Genomic DNA, 15,226 nt, shown 5'->3' with positions numbered 1-15,226 from the left:
AGAAAATAGTCAAAATAAAGAATGAGTAGGTGTGTCCAAACTTTTGACTGGTACTGTAAGTAGTACTGCAAGGTTTTACAAAGTCAAATGTAACAAATAACTACATTTTTAATAAAGAAATGTACAAACGATACATTTGTGACATCAATATTTTGTAAAGAAATTTCAAAAACAATTCAATACAGTAATTTGTGTGTAATATATTTACAATCCCTTCGGAAAGTATTCAGACCCCTTCACTTTTTCCACATTTTGTTACGTTACAGCCTAATTCTAAAATGGATTAAATAAATAAAAAAAACTCTACACACAGTACCCCATAATGACAAAGCGAAAAACCATTTGCTATGAAATTGAGCTCAGCTGTATCCTGTTTCCATTGATCATCCTTGAAATGTTTCTACAACTTGATTGGAGTCCACCTGTGGTAAATTCAATTGGTTGGACATGATTTGGAAAGGCACACACCTGTCTGTATAAGGTCCCACAGTTGACAGTGCATGTCAGAGAAAAAACCAAGCCATGAGGTCGAAGGAATTGTCCGTAGAGCTCCGACACAGGATTGTGTCGAGGCACAGATCTGGGGAAGGGTACCAAAAAATGTCTGCAGCATTGAGGGTCCCCAAGAACACAGTGGTCTCCATCAATCTTAAATGGAAGAAGTGTGGAACCACCAAGACTCTTCCTAGAGCTGGCCGCCTGGCCAAACTGAGCAATCGGGGGAGAAGGGCCTTGGTCAGGGAGGTGACCAAGAACCCGATGGTCACTCTGACAGAGCTCTAGAGTTCCTCTGTGGGGATGGGAGAACCTTCCTGAAGGACAACCATCTGTCCAGCACTCCAACAATCAGACCTTTATGGTAGAGTGGCCAGACGGAAGCCACTCCTAAGTAAAAGGCACATGACAGCCCGCTTGCCAAAAGGCACCTACAGACTCTCAGACCATGAGAAACAAGATTCTCTGGTCTGATGAAACCAAAATTGAACTCTTTGGCCTGAATGCCAAACGTCACGTCTGGAGGAAACCTGGCACCATCCATACGGTGAAGCATGGTGGTGGTAACATTATGCTATGGAGATGTTTTTCAGTGGCAGGGACTGGGAGACTAGTCAGGATCGAGACAAAGAGAAACGGAGCAGGGTACAGAGAGATCCTTGATGAAAACTTGCTCCAGAGCGCTCAGGACCTCAGACTGGGGCGAAGGTTCAACTTCCAACAGAACAAAGACCCTAAGCACACAGCCAAGACAACGCAGGAGTGGCTTCGGGACAAGTCTCTGAATGTCCTTGAGTGGCCGAGCCAGAGCCCAGACTTGAACCCGATCGAACATCTCTGGAGAGACCTGAAAATAGCTGTGCAGCGATGCTCCCCGTCCAACCTGACAGATCTTGAGAGGATCTGCAGAGAAGAATTGGAGAAACATTCCAAATTCAGGTGTGCCAAGCTTGTAGCGTCATACCCAAGAAGACTCAATGCTGTAATCACTGCCAAAGGTGCTTCAACAAAGTACTGTGTATCGGGTCTGAATAAACTCAGCAAAAAAAGAAACATCCCTTTTTTAGGACCCTGTCTTTCAAAGATAATTCTTAGAAATCTAAATAACTTCACAGATCTTCATTGTAAAGGGTTTAAACACTGTTTCCCATACTTGTTCAACGTACCATAAACAATTAATGAACATGCACCTGTGCAATGCTCGTTAAGACACTAACAGCTTACAGACGGTAGGCAATTAAAACTTAGGACACTAAAGAGGCCTTTCTACTGACTCTGAAAAACATCAAAAGAAAGATGACCAGGGTCCCTGCTCATCTGCATGAATGTGCCTTCAGCATGCTGCAAGGAGGCATGAGGACTGCAGATGTGGCCAGGGCAATAAATTGCAATGTCCATACTGTGAGACGCCTAAGACAGCTCTACAGGGAGACAGGACGGAAAGTTGATCATCCTTGCAGTGTCAGACCATGTGTAACAACACCTGCACAGGATCGAAACATCCGAACATCACACCTGCGGGACAGGTACAGGATGGCAACAACAACTGCCCGTGCTACACCAGGAATGCACAATCCCTCCATCGGTTCTCAGACTGTCCGCAATAGGCTGAGAGAGGCTGGACGGAGGGCTTGTAGGCCTGTTGTAAGGCAGGTCCTCACCAGACATCCCCGGCAACAACATCACCTATGGGCACAAACCCACCGTCGCTGGACCAGACAGGACTGGCAAAAAGTGCTCTTCACTGACGAGTCGCAATTTTGTCTCACCAGGGGTGATGGTCGGATTCATGTTTATCGTCGAAGGAATGAGCGTTACACCAAGGCCTGTACTCTGGAGCGGGATCGATTTGGAGGTGGAGGGTACGTCATGGTCTGGGGCGGTGTGTCACAGCATCATCGGACTGAGCTTGATGTCATTGCAGGCAATCTCAACGCTGTGCGTTACAGTGAAGACATCCTCCTCCCTCATGTGGTACCCTTCCTGCAGGCTCATCCTGACATGACCCTCCAGCATGACAATGCCACCAGCAATACTGCTCATTCTGGGCGTGATTGTCAGTGTTCTGCCATGGCCAGCGAAGACCCCGGATCTCAATCTCATTGAGCAATTCTGGGACCTGTTGGATTAGAGGGTGAGGGCTAGGGCCATTCCCCCCCAGTAATGTCCAGGAACTTGCAGGTGCCTTGGTGGAAGAGTGGGGTAACATCTCACAGCAAGAACTGGCAAATCTGGTGCAGTCCATGTGGAGGAGATGTGGCCACACTAGATACTGACTGTTACTTCTGACGGCACAGTACATTTGATATTTTAGTAATTTAGCAGATAATCTTCTCCAGAGCGATTTACAGTAAGCGCATTCATCTTAAGATGGCTAAGTGGGACAACCACACATCACTGTCAAATATACAGGATACCAACATTCCATTTCAGCTAAACAATGGATATATAGTGTTAAGCAAATAAAAAATGAAAAAAATCATACACATAAAATCTAAACAAATCTAAATAGTCATTAACAAATTCATAAAATCTATTAATTAACAGTCATATTGTACACACATGAAGGTACCCAGAAGCAATTATTTCTAATGAAAAAACACAAATGGGAAAAATTGGGTGGATATAGCATTTTGGAAATAAACTCTTCATATTGCCTTATTACATGCTCGACGGGGTCTTGGCTCACTGTCAAAGCTGTCGGCCATGATGTATTTGCGTGGGCGTCTAATTGTACCATCCTAACATATGATCCAGCATATGTTTGAAGGTAATGGTATTTAGACGATCTTAGTCTTCAGCACAGAAGCATATGAAAATGACATTAAAGCTTTAAGAGCTTATAGTACCAACAGAGCCAAATCTAAGGACATTCAACTCAGTGTGCCATACAAAAGAACCACACAGATTCAATCCATCAATGAAACTCGGGACAAATCTAATTACACAGGTAAAAATGTAGTAAATGGCACAATACCGGAATACACAATGCTCATGATGACTTCTCTAAAGCAGACATTAACTAGCATTTAAGCATACTAACAACAACAATAGATGTGTTAATTATATGGTGCCCAAGCTGTTATGTATCCAATCTAATGGTTTTTAAACCATATGTGGGCAGTGTTACACTGAGAAACAGTGTCTCTTTCTAAACATTAACAAATCTCCAGGCGCTTCCGTCCTACAAAATTATTAGAACAGTTTTCTTGACCACCTGCCTTTCTCCAGATTGTGTATTAGTAATTATGACGGAGTTGACTTCCTGCCTCTCCAGACTGTTACATGTGTATTAGTAAGGAGTTTACTTCCTGTCTCTCCAGGCTCTTACATGTGTGTTATTACAGTAGCTGTGACGGTTTTGACTTCCTGTCTCTCTCTGTTTGCAGGCTCAGGGCAGATCCTGCTGGAGCTCCTGTCAGACAACCTGGGTGCCAGTCTGTTTCTTCTCTCTTGCCAACTCTTTATCATTCATTGTCACGCCAAACATATTTGGCATGACAAAGAGTGACAAGGAGTGAACATAATAGCGCAAAAAGATCTGGGGCAAGGTTACATGTCAGCCAGTTCCAACTTCAGCTGCATCATCTGGGAGGCTGCATCCCCAATGGTGAGTTCAAGAGGACCAACCTGAACGTAGCCTGGGAGGCTGAATCACCATCTTTGAATATCAAATATTAATTATTGTAATTAATCATATATTACTGTTGCTCCTCCAGTGAATTAACTTTGATAAGTCCGGTCTCATAAGAAACCTGCCAAAATAAATGTACATCTATTTAATAGTATATTTTCTTTAAATCGATATTTATTTTGATATTACTTGTATCTATCCCACTACCTGGGATAACAGTCAAGAAATATAGGATAAAAATGAATTAGTCAACATTGCCCTCTTGTGGCAATATCATTATTAAACACCATTCAGTCCAAGGACAGGTGTCAGAAAGGAAAATACTCAAGGCATTGTCAAAAAAACATTTCCAGGAATGCTGCTTTTCCTGAGAACAAGTAACAAAATAATACATCTACACGATGTAGATTAGTCACATTAATATTTCCAGTCACTGCAATTAGCAACTATTCAAAGTATTAGGAATGAAGTCATGAAGTATCTGTTATGGCACATAAGATGTGTCACCAACTTACTATCTCCGGATAGTAAGTTGGTATTTGAAGATATCCCTCTAGTGGTGTGGGGGCTGTGCTTTGGCAAAGTGGATGGGGTTATATCCTGCCTGTTTGGCCCTGTCTGGGGGTATCGTCGGACAGGGCCACAGTGTCTCCCGACCCTTCCTGTCTCAGCCTCCAGTATTTATAATGCAATAGTTTATGTGTCGGGGGGGTAGGGTCACTGTTATATCTAGACTATTTCTCCTGTCTTATCCGGTGTCCAGTGTGAATTTAAATATTCTCTCTCTCTCTCTCTTCTCTCTCTCTCTCTCTCTCTCTCTCTCTCTCTCTCTCTCTCTCTCTCTCTAGGACCTAAGCCCTAGGACCATGCCTCAGGACTACCTGGCCTGATGACTCCTTGCTGTCCATCTGGTCGTGCTGCTGCTCCAGTTTCAACTGTTCTGCCTGCGGCTATGGAACCCTGATCTGTTCACCGGACATGCTACCTTGTCCCAGACCTGCTGTTTTCAACTCTCTAGAGACAGCAGGAGCGGTAGAGATACTCTGAATGATCAGCTATGAAAAGCCAACTTGAGGTGCTGACCTGTTGCACCCTCTACAACCACTGTGATTATTATTATTTGACCCTGCTGGTCATCTATGAACATTTGAACATCTTGGCCATGTTCTGTTATAATCTCCACCTGGCACAGCCAGAAGAGGACTGGCCACCCCTCATAGCCTGGTTCCTCTCTAGGTTTTTTCCTAGGTTCTGGCCTTTCTAGGGAGTTCTTCCTAGCCACCGTGCTTCTACACCTGCATTGCTTGCTGTGTGGGGTTTTAGGCTGGGTTTCTGTACAGCACTTTGTGACATCAGCTGATGTAAGAAGGGCTTTATAAATACATTTGATTGATTGTAATGAGCTGTTTTTACCAACACCTTAGCTCCCACCGTGGCTACCTGCTCATCGTCTATGACTCAGTATGAGCCCCTGACCACAAAATTTGCTTTCCGGACTGACAATCTATAGAGAGGACCTGACTACTTTCATAAACAAGAGTTTAACCCACATTTTTCTCCCTGACCCATGTGCCACATCCTGGGGGCTGCTGTCTGTCTGTGGTTTACACTGGAACATTTCCTCCATCTCACATTTTTGTGACATCCATTGTGTCTGGAATGTCAATCACCTTGAATCCGGGGTTGTCAATACCCAGCTTCTTGTGGTGGTTGTTTTGGTTATTGTTGCTGTTGCATTGGCCTAAATTACTCTGAAAGTAGTGGACAGTGTGGGGTAGTCACCACCATGGTTCTGGAGAAGTTGGAAAAGTCCACGCGGTACTTGCCCATCTTGTTGCGGGAGATAATGGGCAGGAAGCTGTATCCCCACTGGACCTCCTGGGGGATGAAGGAGGTCCGTACCTGGCAGGCGGAGCTGGTGGACTCGGCCGTCCCATCCAGAAAGACCACCAGCTCAAAGTTCTGCTGCTGGAGGGTGTCTGCTGTCATATCGTAGAACAGACTGGCCTTGTCAATGACATGGTACAATGTCAACGGGCAGACAAAAAACAGGTTGTCCTTGCCAGCGTCCACTGCAAAGTCAATGCCTACCTGGTCCAGAATTATAGTTTCGCTGTCCGACGTGACAGTTGTCCTATGCAGCTTGCCGTAGATTTGGCTCCCGATGAGTTAGGTCTTACGGAGGTTGGCCACTCGAATCACCAGGCACAGGCGGCCCTTGTTCAGGCAGATGACCGCTGTATCACTGAAAGTCACTGTCTTTGCCCTCTTCTTGGGAAGGGAGATCTTGGCCAGGATCACCCCACATATGAAGCGGTTGATAAAGACCCCGATGAGGGATTGGACGACGATGATAGCCACGGTGCCAGGGCAGTGCCCAGTGAGTGTCCGTCCACCATAACCAATGGTGGTCTGGGTCTCCAAGGAGTTCAGGAAAGCCGTGGTGAGATCATTAACATTAACTATACAGTGGGCATGGCTGGCTGTGAAGTTCTGTCCAATTAGATCCACATTGCTCTTGGCGATCCAGTGCCATAGAAGGCTGAAGATGAACCAGCTGCCTGTGAAGGAGGCAATGAAGAGGAGGAGGATGAAATGCCAGCGGATCTCCACAATCGTAGTAAAGAAGTCCACCAGGAAGGCAAAGTGGTTGTGGTACTTGATGTTGCCAAACTCAATGTTGCAGCGGCCATCTTTGATCACCAGCCGGGTCCGGCGGATTCTGCGCTCTGTCAGGTAGTCGTGGATGGGCCTCTGGACGAACTGAAACATCCTGGAGCTTTGGGGAAAAAACAATAACAATTGTGTAAGGCCGGGATAAACCGCAATGGAGGAACCACAAAGTGGTCAATTAGCTGGCAGACTAATTTTATTTGGTTATAGAAAATTAACATCAATAAAACTAATATAGAAAATAAGAACTTAAGTATTGTTTATCTCAGATAAACTTTTGAAAGAACTCATCCCCCATTTATAATGTTCACTAACCTTGTTCATAAAACAGCTTGTCAGCAATAGATTTGAAATGTGTCTTTGATATTCCACAAATGTTTCTTCCCGTAACAGGACATATTTTATTTGCCTTAGATACAGGAGATAAAACACAACATTTTGTGTTCTATTATGTTTTCAGTGCCTTAGGAGATGAAATAGTTGATAAAAGTTAAATTTTTCAGTTACCCACCCTACAAAGTGGCATGAGTACATTTATGGTTCTAATTCTTCCCCTGTTATGTAATTGACTAAACAAATCCCTGGCAGCAGTTGCACTGAAGGGAAACCAGACAATAGTGATGCACTTTACGATCTCTGTCTTCAATAACTATGGCAACCTCTCCCCAAGTAACCGTTTAACATAAGTCACTCGTCCTCTAATAAAACTCAATGAGGCAACACTATTTCTGCCCTTAAAAAGACAACAGCCTTTTTCACAATTTCCTATTCAGCAAACATACACACAAAACTTTGCACTTATAAAAATGTCAATACCACTTAAGAAATAGATCACTGTCGCACTGTTGGTCTGTCTATCTAAACAGTGGAAAATACACTTCACGTACCTGCTAAGTGAAATCATGGGCCAAACTGCAGAGACAGGATCAATTTGGGAACTCCTTCTCTGAGCAAGTTGCCATGAAGGCGTTGCAAATGTTTTAATCTACAGTGAAATGTCCTAATCCCAGCCACATGCCATGGTGTACACAGCCCTCAAACAGACAGGCAAGAGAGGCAGGTCGGAATGTTCCAACAGTGCATCACTATTTTAGCCTTACTAGACCCCTGTCAACACCCCACCACACTCCTCCGGAGTCCCTCGTACAGCCACTCACTCCATCCCCAGCCAGGGTGTCGTGGTTGGCTGTGGCTCTCCCTGACACGGTGGCCCACTGCACATGGTCTCCACCACCACCATATGTGGAGCCTCAATTCAAGAAATTGAATATTCTGGATTCAGTGGCCACACAGTTTGCCAGAAAGCACACAATAACTATTACAGTGCACCTATTGAAGATGGGACAACGTGACCACTGCAGCATCCATGCTGTTTTTATTTTCAACTGAAACCATTAGTCAATGAAATAGGGGGGGGGGAGGAAATTACAAAGACATGACTTAATGATGTCTTTTCTTCTCAATTGTTCTTTAAATACAGCAGACGCTTCTAGGAAGGTGCAGTATCATTGGTTTTAGGGACCCTATTCAATCCAATGCTTGTTTCCTATTATTGCAGCTGTACCATCAAGTGTATGGTACTGTCTTACATAATTTTGATGTCGATTTTTAGATCTGTGTTTAAATACATGTTCAAAACACTTTCATTTTCATAAAATTGGGGCACGTAACCTCAGTTCGCAGATTTACTCAACAATTTAGTCTGACCACACGCACCTGTTTCTTTGGTTTACAGAACTATTACTGAGAAATGCCCTAGATAATTTATTTCTTTGCTTTTACCAAATACATAGAAATATGATACTGCCCTGTAAAAGTCTGTATTTTGCAAACAGATTTGAGTATACATTAAATATAATGTCTTACAATTACACCATGCTTGTATTGGCAATATCAGAGAGGTAGGCATGTTGTGTAAATGAAATGATACAAACACCCCAAAAAAGTATTTTAAATCAAGGTTGTAAGGCAACAAAATAGGAAAAATGCCAAGGGGGTGAATACTTTCGCAAGCCACTGTACTAGCAACATGCATAACCACCAAACCAGACAGTCAAATTCAGTGCAGCTAAGACAAAACGCCTTAAATCTACAGTTTTATATAGAGCCAATGCTAAATGGAACTCTTTACCAATCCATATTTCTCAGGCAAAAAGTAACTCCACCTTCAAGAAAAAAAGAAAAGAACATCTAATGTGATAGACCATATGATTGGACAGAAAATAGAAAGCATCAACTGAATGTTAAATGTGTTTCCTGTCAGGTATTTTAATTATCTGTATTGTCTACTTGTTGAATTTTTGTGAAGCCTTGATTGTGGTTGTTTATAATGTCTTGTTAATTGGTGTTGGACCACAGGAAGATTAGCTAGCGTTACAGGGTTAGCTAATGGGGATCCTAATAAAAATGACAAATTGAAATAGTGCACCAGGAATCATTTTCTTCTGTATAACATTTTCATTTAAACAAATGTCATTATCATCCCTTCATACGCTAGAAACTTGCTACTTTGATGTTTGCTGAATGTCATGAACGTACAAATGTCACTATATTATTAAAACCTGGGGGGGGGCAGAGAATGCAGAAACAAGATGTCTCAAGCTGAAACCATTAGAGTCAATGGAGTAGAGAGAAAAAAATTAAAAAACATGACTTATTGATGTCTTTTCTTCTGTTCTTTAAATACAGCAGACACTTCTAGGAAGGTACAGTATCATTGGGTTTAGTGACCATATTCAATCCAACTCTTGTTTCCTATGATTGTAGCTGTACCATCCAGTGCAGGGTACTGTAGATTTTTAGATCTGTGTTCAAAATACTTTCATTTTCATAAAATTGGGGCATGTAACCTCGCGCATTTGCAGATTTACTCAACACTTTAGCCTGACCACTTATACATTTTTGTTGGGGTTTACAGAAGCATTACTGAGAAATGCCCTAGATAATTTATTTATTTATTTATTTATTTATTTGCTTTTACCCAGCTCCTCGCAAGTGCCGTGCTAGAGTGGGCATCCAGCCGGGTAGGAGTATGCCTGCACAGCACATCTGACCACCAGTGCGCCTCCTAGGCCCAGGCTACCCTACGCCTGCTCTAAGCACGGCAGCCATCAGGCCTTTGCACAGCCCAGTTCGCCCTGTGCCAGCACTCCGCTCGTGCAGGGCTACTGTTACCATCCAGCCAGGACGGGTTGTGCAGGCGGTGCGCTCCAGAGCGCCGGTGCCTACTCAGGACCCAGTGTATCCAGTTCCCACTCCTCGCACTAGCCTTGAGGTGCGTGTTTCCAGTCTGGCGCCTCCAAAGCCAGCACCACGCACCAGGCTTCCAGTGTGTCAGCCCAGTCCAGTTCGTCCTGCTCCTGCTCCTCACACTAGCCCTGTGGTGCGTGTCCCTCGTCTGGCGCCTCCAAAGCCAGCCCCACGCATCAGGCCTTCAGTGCGCAGTCCCCGTCCAGAGCTTCCGGCGACAGTTCCCCATCCAGAGCTTCCGGCGACAGTGCCCCGTCCAGAGCTTCCAGCGACAGTGCCCCGTCTAGAGACGGCCCACAGTCCGGAGCCAGCAGAGACGGCCCACAGTCCGGAGCCAGCAGACGGCCCTCCGGTCCGGAGCTCCCAGAGTCGGCCCTCCGGTCCGGAGCTCCCAGAGTCGGCCCTCCGGTCCGGAGCTCCCAGAGTTGCGCATCAGCATGAGGTCTCCAGCGACGCGCCTCAGCCCGAGGTCTTCAGCGATGCGCCTTAGTCCAGAGACTTTGGGAGGGGTAAATAATAATAAGCAGTTAGCGGGGGTGGACAGGTTAGGTGTAGCACAATAACCGTTGGTGACGGTGGCCACCCTCCCTCCCCTCCCTTTAGTTAGGGGATTCTTTTTGTGTTGGGGTTTATTTTTGTTTTGTTTTTTTGTTGTTTAAGGTGCATCTTTTGTTGTTTAAGTCTGCACCTTTGGGGGGGGGGTACTGTCACGTCCTGACGAGTAAAGGGGCTGTTTGTTATTGTAGTTTGGTCAGGGCGTGGCAGGGGGTGTTTATTTAAGGTGTTTCGGGGTTGTTTAGGTATTTCGGGGTTGTTTGTGGTTGTTTGGGTTATGTTCTATGTTAGTGTATTTCTATGTTATTTCTAGTTGGTTTATTTCTATGTGGTGTTTATTGGGTTGACCTTCAATTGGAGGCAGCTGCTTCTCGTTGCCTCTGATTGAAGGTCCTGACGGGACTGTTTGGAGTCGTTTGTTTTTGTATACGTGTTTATTTTGTTTTTCCTTCTTCAAATAAAAAAGAAGATGAGTATACATTTTCCCGCTGCATTTTGGTCCACTCCTTACGACAATCGTGACAGACAAGGTAGGGGTGGTATACAGAAGACAGCCCTATTTGGTAAAATACCAAGTCCATATTATGGCAAGAACAGCTCAAATAACCAAAGAGAAATGAAGGTCAGTCAATTCGGAAAATTTCAAGAATTTTGAAAGTTTCTTCAAGTGCAGTCGCAAAACCCATCAAGCGCTATGATGAAACTGTCTCTCATGAGGACCACCACAGGAAAAGAAGACCCAGAGTTACCTTTGCTGCAGAGGATAAGTTCAAGTTACCAGCCTCAGAAATTGCAGCCCAAATAAATGCTTCACAGAGTTCAAGTAACAGACACATCACAACATCAACTGTTCAGAGAAGACTGCGGGAATCAGGCCTTCATGGTCGAATTGCTGTGTACTACTCCCTTCACAGAACAGTGCAAACTGGCTCTAACCAGAATAGAAAGAGTGGGAGGTCCCGGTGCACAACTGAGCAAGAGGACAAGTACATTAGAGTGTCTAGTTTGAGAAACGGAGCCTCACAAGTCCTCAACTGGCAGCATCATTAAATAGTACCTTCAAAACACCAGTTTCAACGTCAACAGTGAAGAGGCAACTCCGGGATGCTGGCCTTCTAGGCAGAGTTCCTCTGTCCAGTGGGTGTGTTCTTTTGCCCATCTTAAACTTTTATATTTATTGGCCAGTCTGAGAAATTGCTTTTTCTTTGCAACTCTGCCTAGATGGCCAGCATCCTGGAGTCGCCTCTTCACTGTTGACGTTGAGACTGGTGAGGCGTCACTCTGCGGTCCAACTCATCCCAAACCATCTCAATTGAGTTGAGGTTGGATGATTGTGGAAGTCAGGTCATCTGATGCAGCACTCTCCACTCTCCTTCTTGGTCAAATAGCCCTTACACAGCCTGTAGGTGTATTGGGTCATTGTCCTATTGAAAAACAAATTATAGTCCCACTAAGCGCAAACCAGATGGGATGGCATATCGCTGCAGAATGCTGTGGTAGACATGCTGGTTAAGTGTGCCTTGAATTCTAAATAAATGACAGTGTCACCAGCAAAGCACTCCCACACCATCACCTCTTCCTCCATGCTTCACGGTGGGAACCACACATGCAGAGATCATCCGTTCACCTACTCTGTGGTTTGCACACCAGCATTTCTACTTGCACATCCTCATCTGCACATCTCACTCCAGATTTAATTGCTAAACGGTAATTACTATGGTCTATTTATTGCCTTTCCTCCTTACTTCATTTGCACACACTGTATACAGATTTTTCTATTGTGTTATTGACTGTATGTTTGTTTATCCCATGTGTAACTCTGTGTTGTTGTTTTGTTGCACTGCTTTGCTTTATCTTGGCCAGGTCGCAGTTGTAAATGAGAAGTTGTTCACAACTGGCCAACCAGGTTAAATAAAGGTGAAATAAAAAAATACAAACATGTATCTATTGTAATTCCTAGGATACAACAGTGAATAATGTGGAACAAATAAATACCATCAAAGGACACCTTACAACTTACAATAATGAACACCTTGTAAAACAGCTTTGAAAATCAACCTGGCAAGGTTTAAGATTTTAATACAAATTTGATATTTTTTTGGTACAGTTGTGTCATTCATTTATTTTTACAGATGTTTTGTACACTCACATGACAATTATAGACTAAAATACTGAATTCTAGTATGTGGAATATTCCGGAGGTGGTTGCTGTATGGTTGGGAGGTTCTGCCTGTCATTTGTTCTCAACAACTAGCCAGTCTCGGAAGGGGGACTTGAAGAGGGTGACTGCTCTCTTTGTTCTGAGTGTTTGCAGTGCTAGTGTTTTAGTTAATCTGGGTATGTCACATATTATGTGCCCAGTATGATAAAGAAATAAAAGTTTCTTAGCAGATAATGACAACATGACAATAACAGTAGCTGTAGATGATGTAATGAAAAGTTGGAAGGTGGTTGGTAATGGAGGACATCAGGTGGACCCACGTCTGGGTGTTGGGCAGAACCCCTAGGTCCTTGAGAACAGGAGCAGAGTTAAAGGGAACAGGGTAGGAGACAGAGACATAAACAAGCAAACGCACAGGTTACACTTTACTGTGAGAAATTTTGATGGATTAGTGCAGTGTTATAAATGGGAGATATGTACTTTTCAACACTTTTGGAAGGTATAGCCTACCTATAGCTAGTCCCCCTCCGACTCAGAGCACAGAGAATCAGACTGATCTGAACTCACTGGTTCTGGTAGATGGGATACCTCCTGGGGGGCTCGGACAGTCGATGTCCGAGCCAGTCGAAGTCATTTGGAGAGGTAAATTGAAGAGGTACATTTTTATAAGCTCAGCATAACTACCATTTCTTGCTTTCTCAAATGTCAACCAAAGCTTAACATACTTTGTCTATTGGGCTTCACCACAGTGTAGGGCGTCAGTGCGTTCAGTGGTCGACCGTCCAACTGCTCCAACTGGAGAAGATTGTTGGCTTCCACCAAGGTAACCCTAGGAAGACAAATAGAAAAATATCAGTGCTAGGGAAACTAACACTAGCTTCAGGTTATTTTGTGTGCACATTGTGTGCGCTCTGATATGACATTCATTGAAATCATAATAATTTCAGATATACTGTAATAGAATGTGATTGATAAACAGAAGGTTATTTCAATTCCCCAGCTGTCCAACCCCTTGACAATTCCCCGTCAGAAGAAGTGTAGGTTGATTTAGGCAATCATGCGCTTCACTCTGAAATGGCCAGCACGGCCTCCTTCTCCTCCTTAGTAAAAATCACCCTCCTGTGTGGCTGGCCATCCTTCCCCATACATATGATTGCCTAACAAGTTGGAAGAGAAGAGTTGCTGAAATACTCAAGTCTAAGTACATTTGCACTGCTGTCTTTCTCTCTCGGTTTCTTTCTGTCTGTCTTCCACTCTCTTCCCACCTCCCTCCCTCTCTCACTTTCATCCTTTCTTTCTTACTTCCTCCCGCTCCTCTGTGTCTGTCTAGCGAAGACACCTAGTTAAGGGCATTTGAAATGACCATAATTGCTTACACCTATCCATTTGATTTATCAGGTTTAACTTATAGCTAGATACCTCAATATGACATATGTATAGCTAGCAACATGTAGATGACCAACTTGCTCGATGGAAAATGGTTGTTGAAAAATGGTTGTACATGGCTAAATCCGTCCAGTTATCTAATAGAAGTTAATTGCTTAACGTTACTCTGAATGTCTCTGAATGTTGTTGCGTCTCTACGGTAGCTGGCTATCTGACTAGGCAGGCTGAGGTAAATAAGTACACTAGCTAGCAAAGTCAATCTAAAAACAGCTTAAATTATTTCTTCCTATTTAAAAATATTTTCTTATATAAAAACAACGATATGGTAAAGAAAGTGTTCTCTTTCCAGTATTTTTGCTCCTTTGAGGCAGCAGGTAGTCAGCAGGTTGTCACTGTGAAAAACACCATCCTTGGAGAGCAATTCTGAGGTAATAAATTTGCACGGACTGAGCGAGCGTTTTGAGGTGAAATAGAACAAGAACTGCCCGCGTCCTCCTTCCTTTGTGACTGCTACAAGGTCAAATAGAGCCAAGCAACCAGCATAGCAACGGATGCTTTGGTTCATTACGTAATCCGGTCAGAATTTTGCAAGTTCTAGCAACAGCCCTAGCAACAGAAGCTAGAACTCATCGAATCCCATTGTGACGCAGGATGGGAACACTAGTTGGCAGGGGGACACTATTTGCCATGACAGGCCCTAGGTGAGATCTTGCTTGAGGGAAATAAAAATAAATTCAATTGGGCTCCCGAGTGGCGCAGCGGTCTAAGGCACTGCATCTCAGTGCAAGAGGCGGCAGGTAGCCTAGTGGTTAGAGCGTCGGACTAGTAACCGAAAGGTTGTAAGATTGAATCCCAGAGCTGACAAGACAAAAATCTGTCGTTCTGCCCCTGAACAAAGCAGTTAACCACACTGTTCCTAGGCCGTCATTGAAAATAAGAATTTGTTCTTAACTGACTTGCCTAGTTAAATTAAATAAAAATAGGCATCACTACAGTCCCTGGTTTGAATCCAGGCTGTATCACATTGGGCTGTGATTGGGAGTCCCATAAGGTGGTGCACAATTGGCCCAGCA

General features: G+C 44.0%; 1 protein-coding gene and 1 long non-coding RNA gene across 2 annotated transcripts; both read right to left on the bottom strand.

Annotated features, from left to right (window-relative positions):
- Positions 1-5,757: 5,757 nt before the first annotated feature.
- Positions 5,758-6,901, bottom strand: kcnj1b (potassium inwardly rectifying channel subfamily J member 1b). Its single transcript, XM_014197880.2, is given in 2 exon segments — positions 5,758-5,892; positions 5,894-6,901. Coding segments are annotated over 2 exon segments (1,143 nt in total).
- A 5,750-nt stretch (positions 6,902-12,651) lies between these two features.
- On the bottom strand, positions 12,652-14,889 carry LOC123742582 (uncharacterized). Its single transcript, XR_006769739.1, has 2 exons — positions 13,278-14,889; positions 12,652-13,116 (listed from the first exon to the last, which is right to left on the bottom strand). It is a non-coding gene; the product is annotated as an uncharacterized lncRNA (long non-coding RNA).
- Between the last annotated feature and the right edge of the window lie 337 nt (positions 14,890-15,226).

This window comes from Salmo salar, chromosome ssa04, assembly GCF_905237065.1.
Source record: "Salmo salar chromosome ssa04, Ssal_v3.1, whole genome shotgun sequence".
Taxonomy (NCBI): Eukaryota; Metazoa; Chordata; class Actinopteri; order Salmoniformes; family Salmonidae; genus Salmo; species Salmo salar.
Note: the sequence above shows the minus strand (reverse complement) of the source record. Positions and strands in the feature narration are given on the sequence as shown.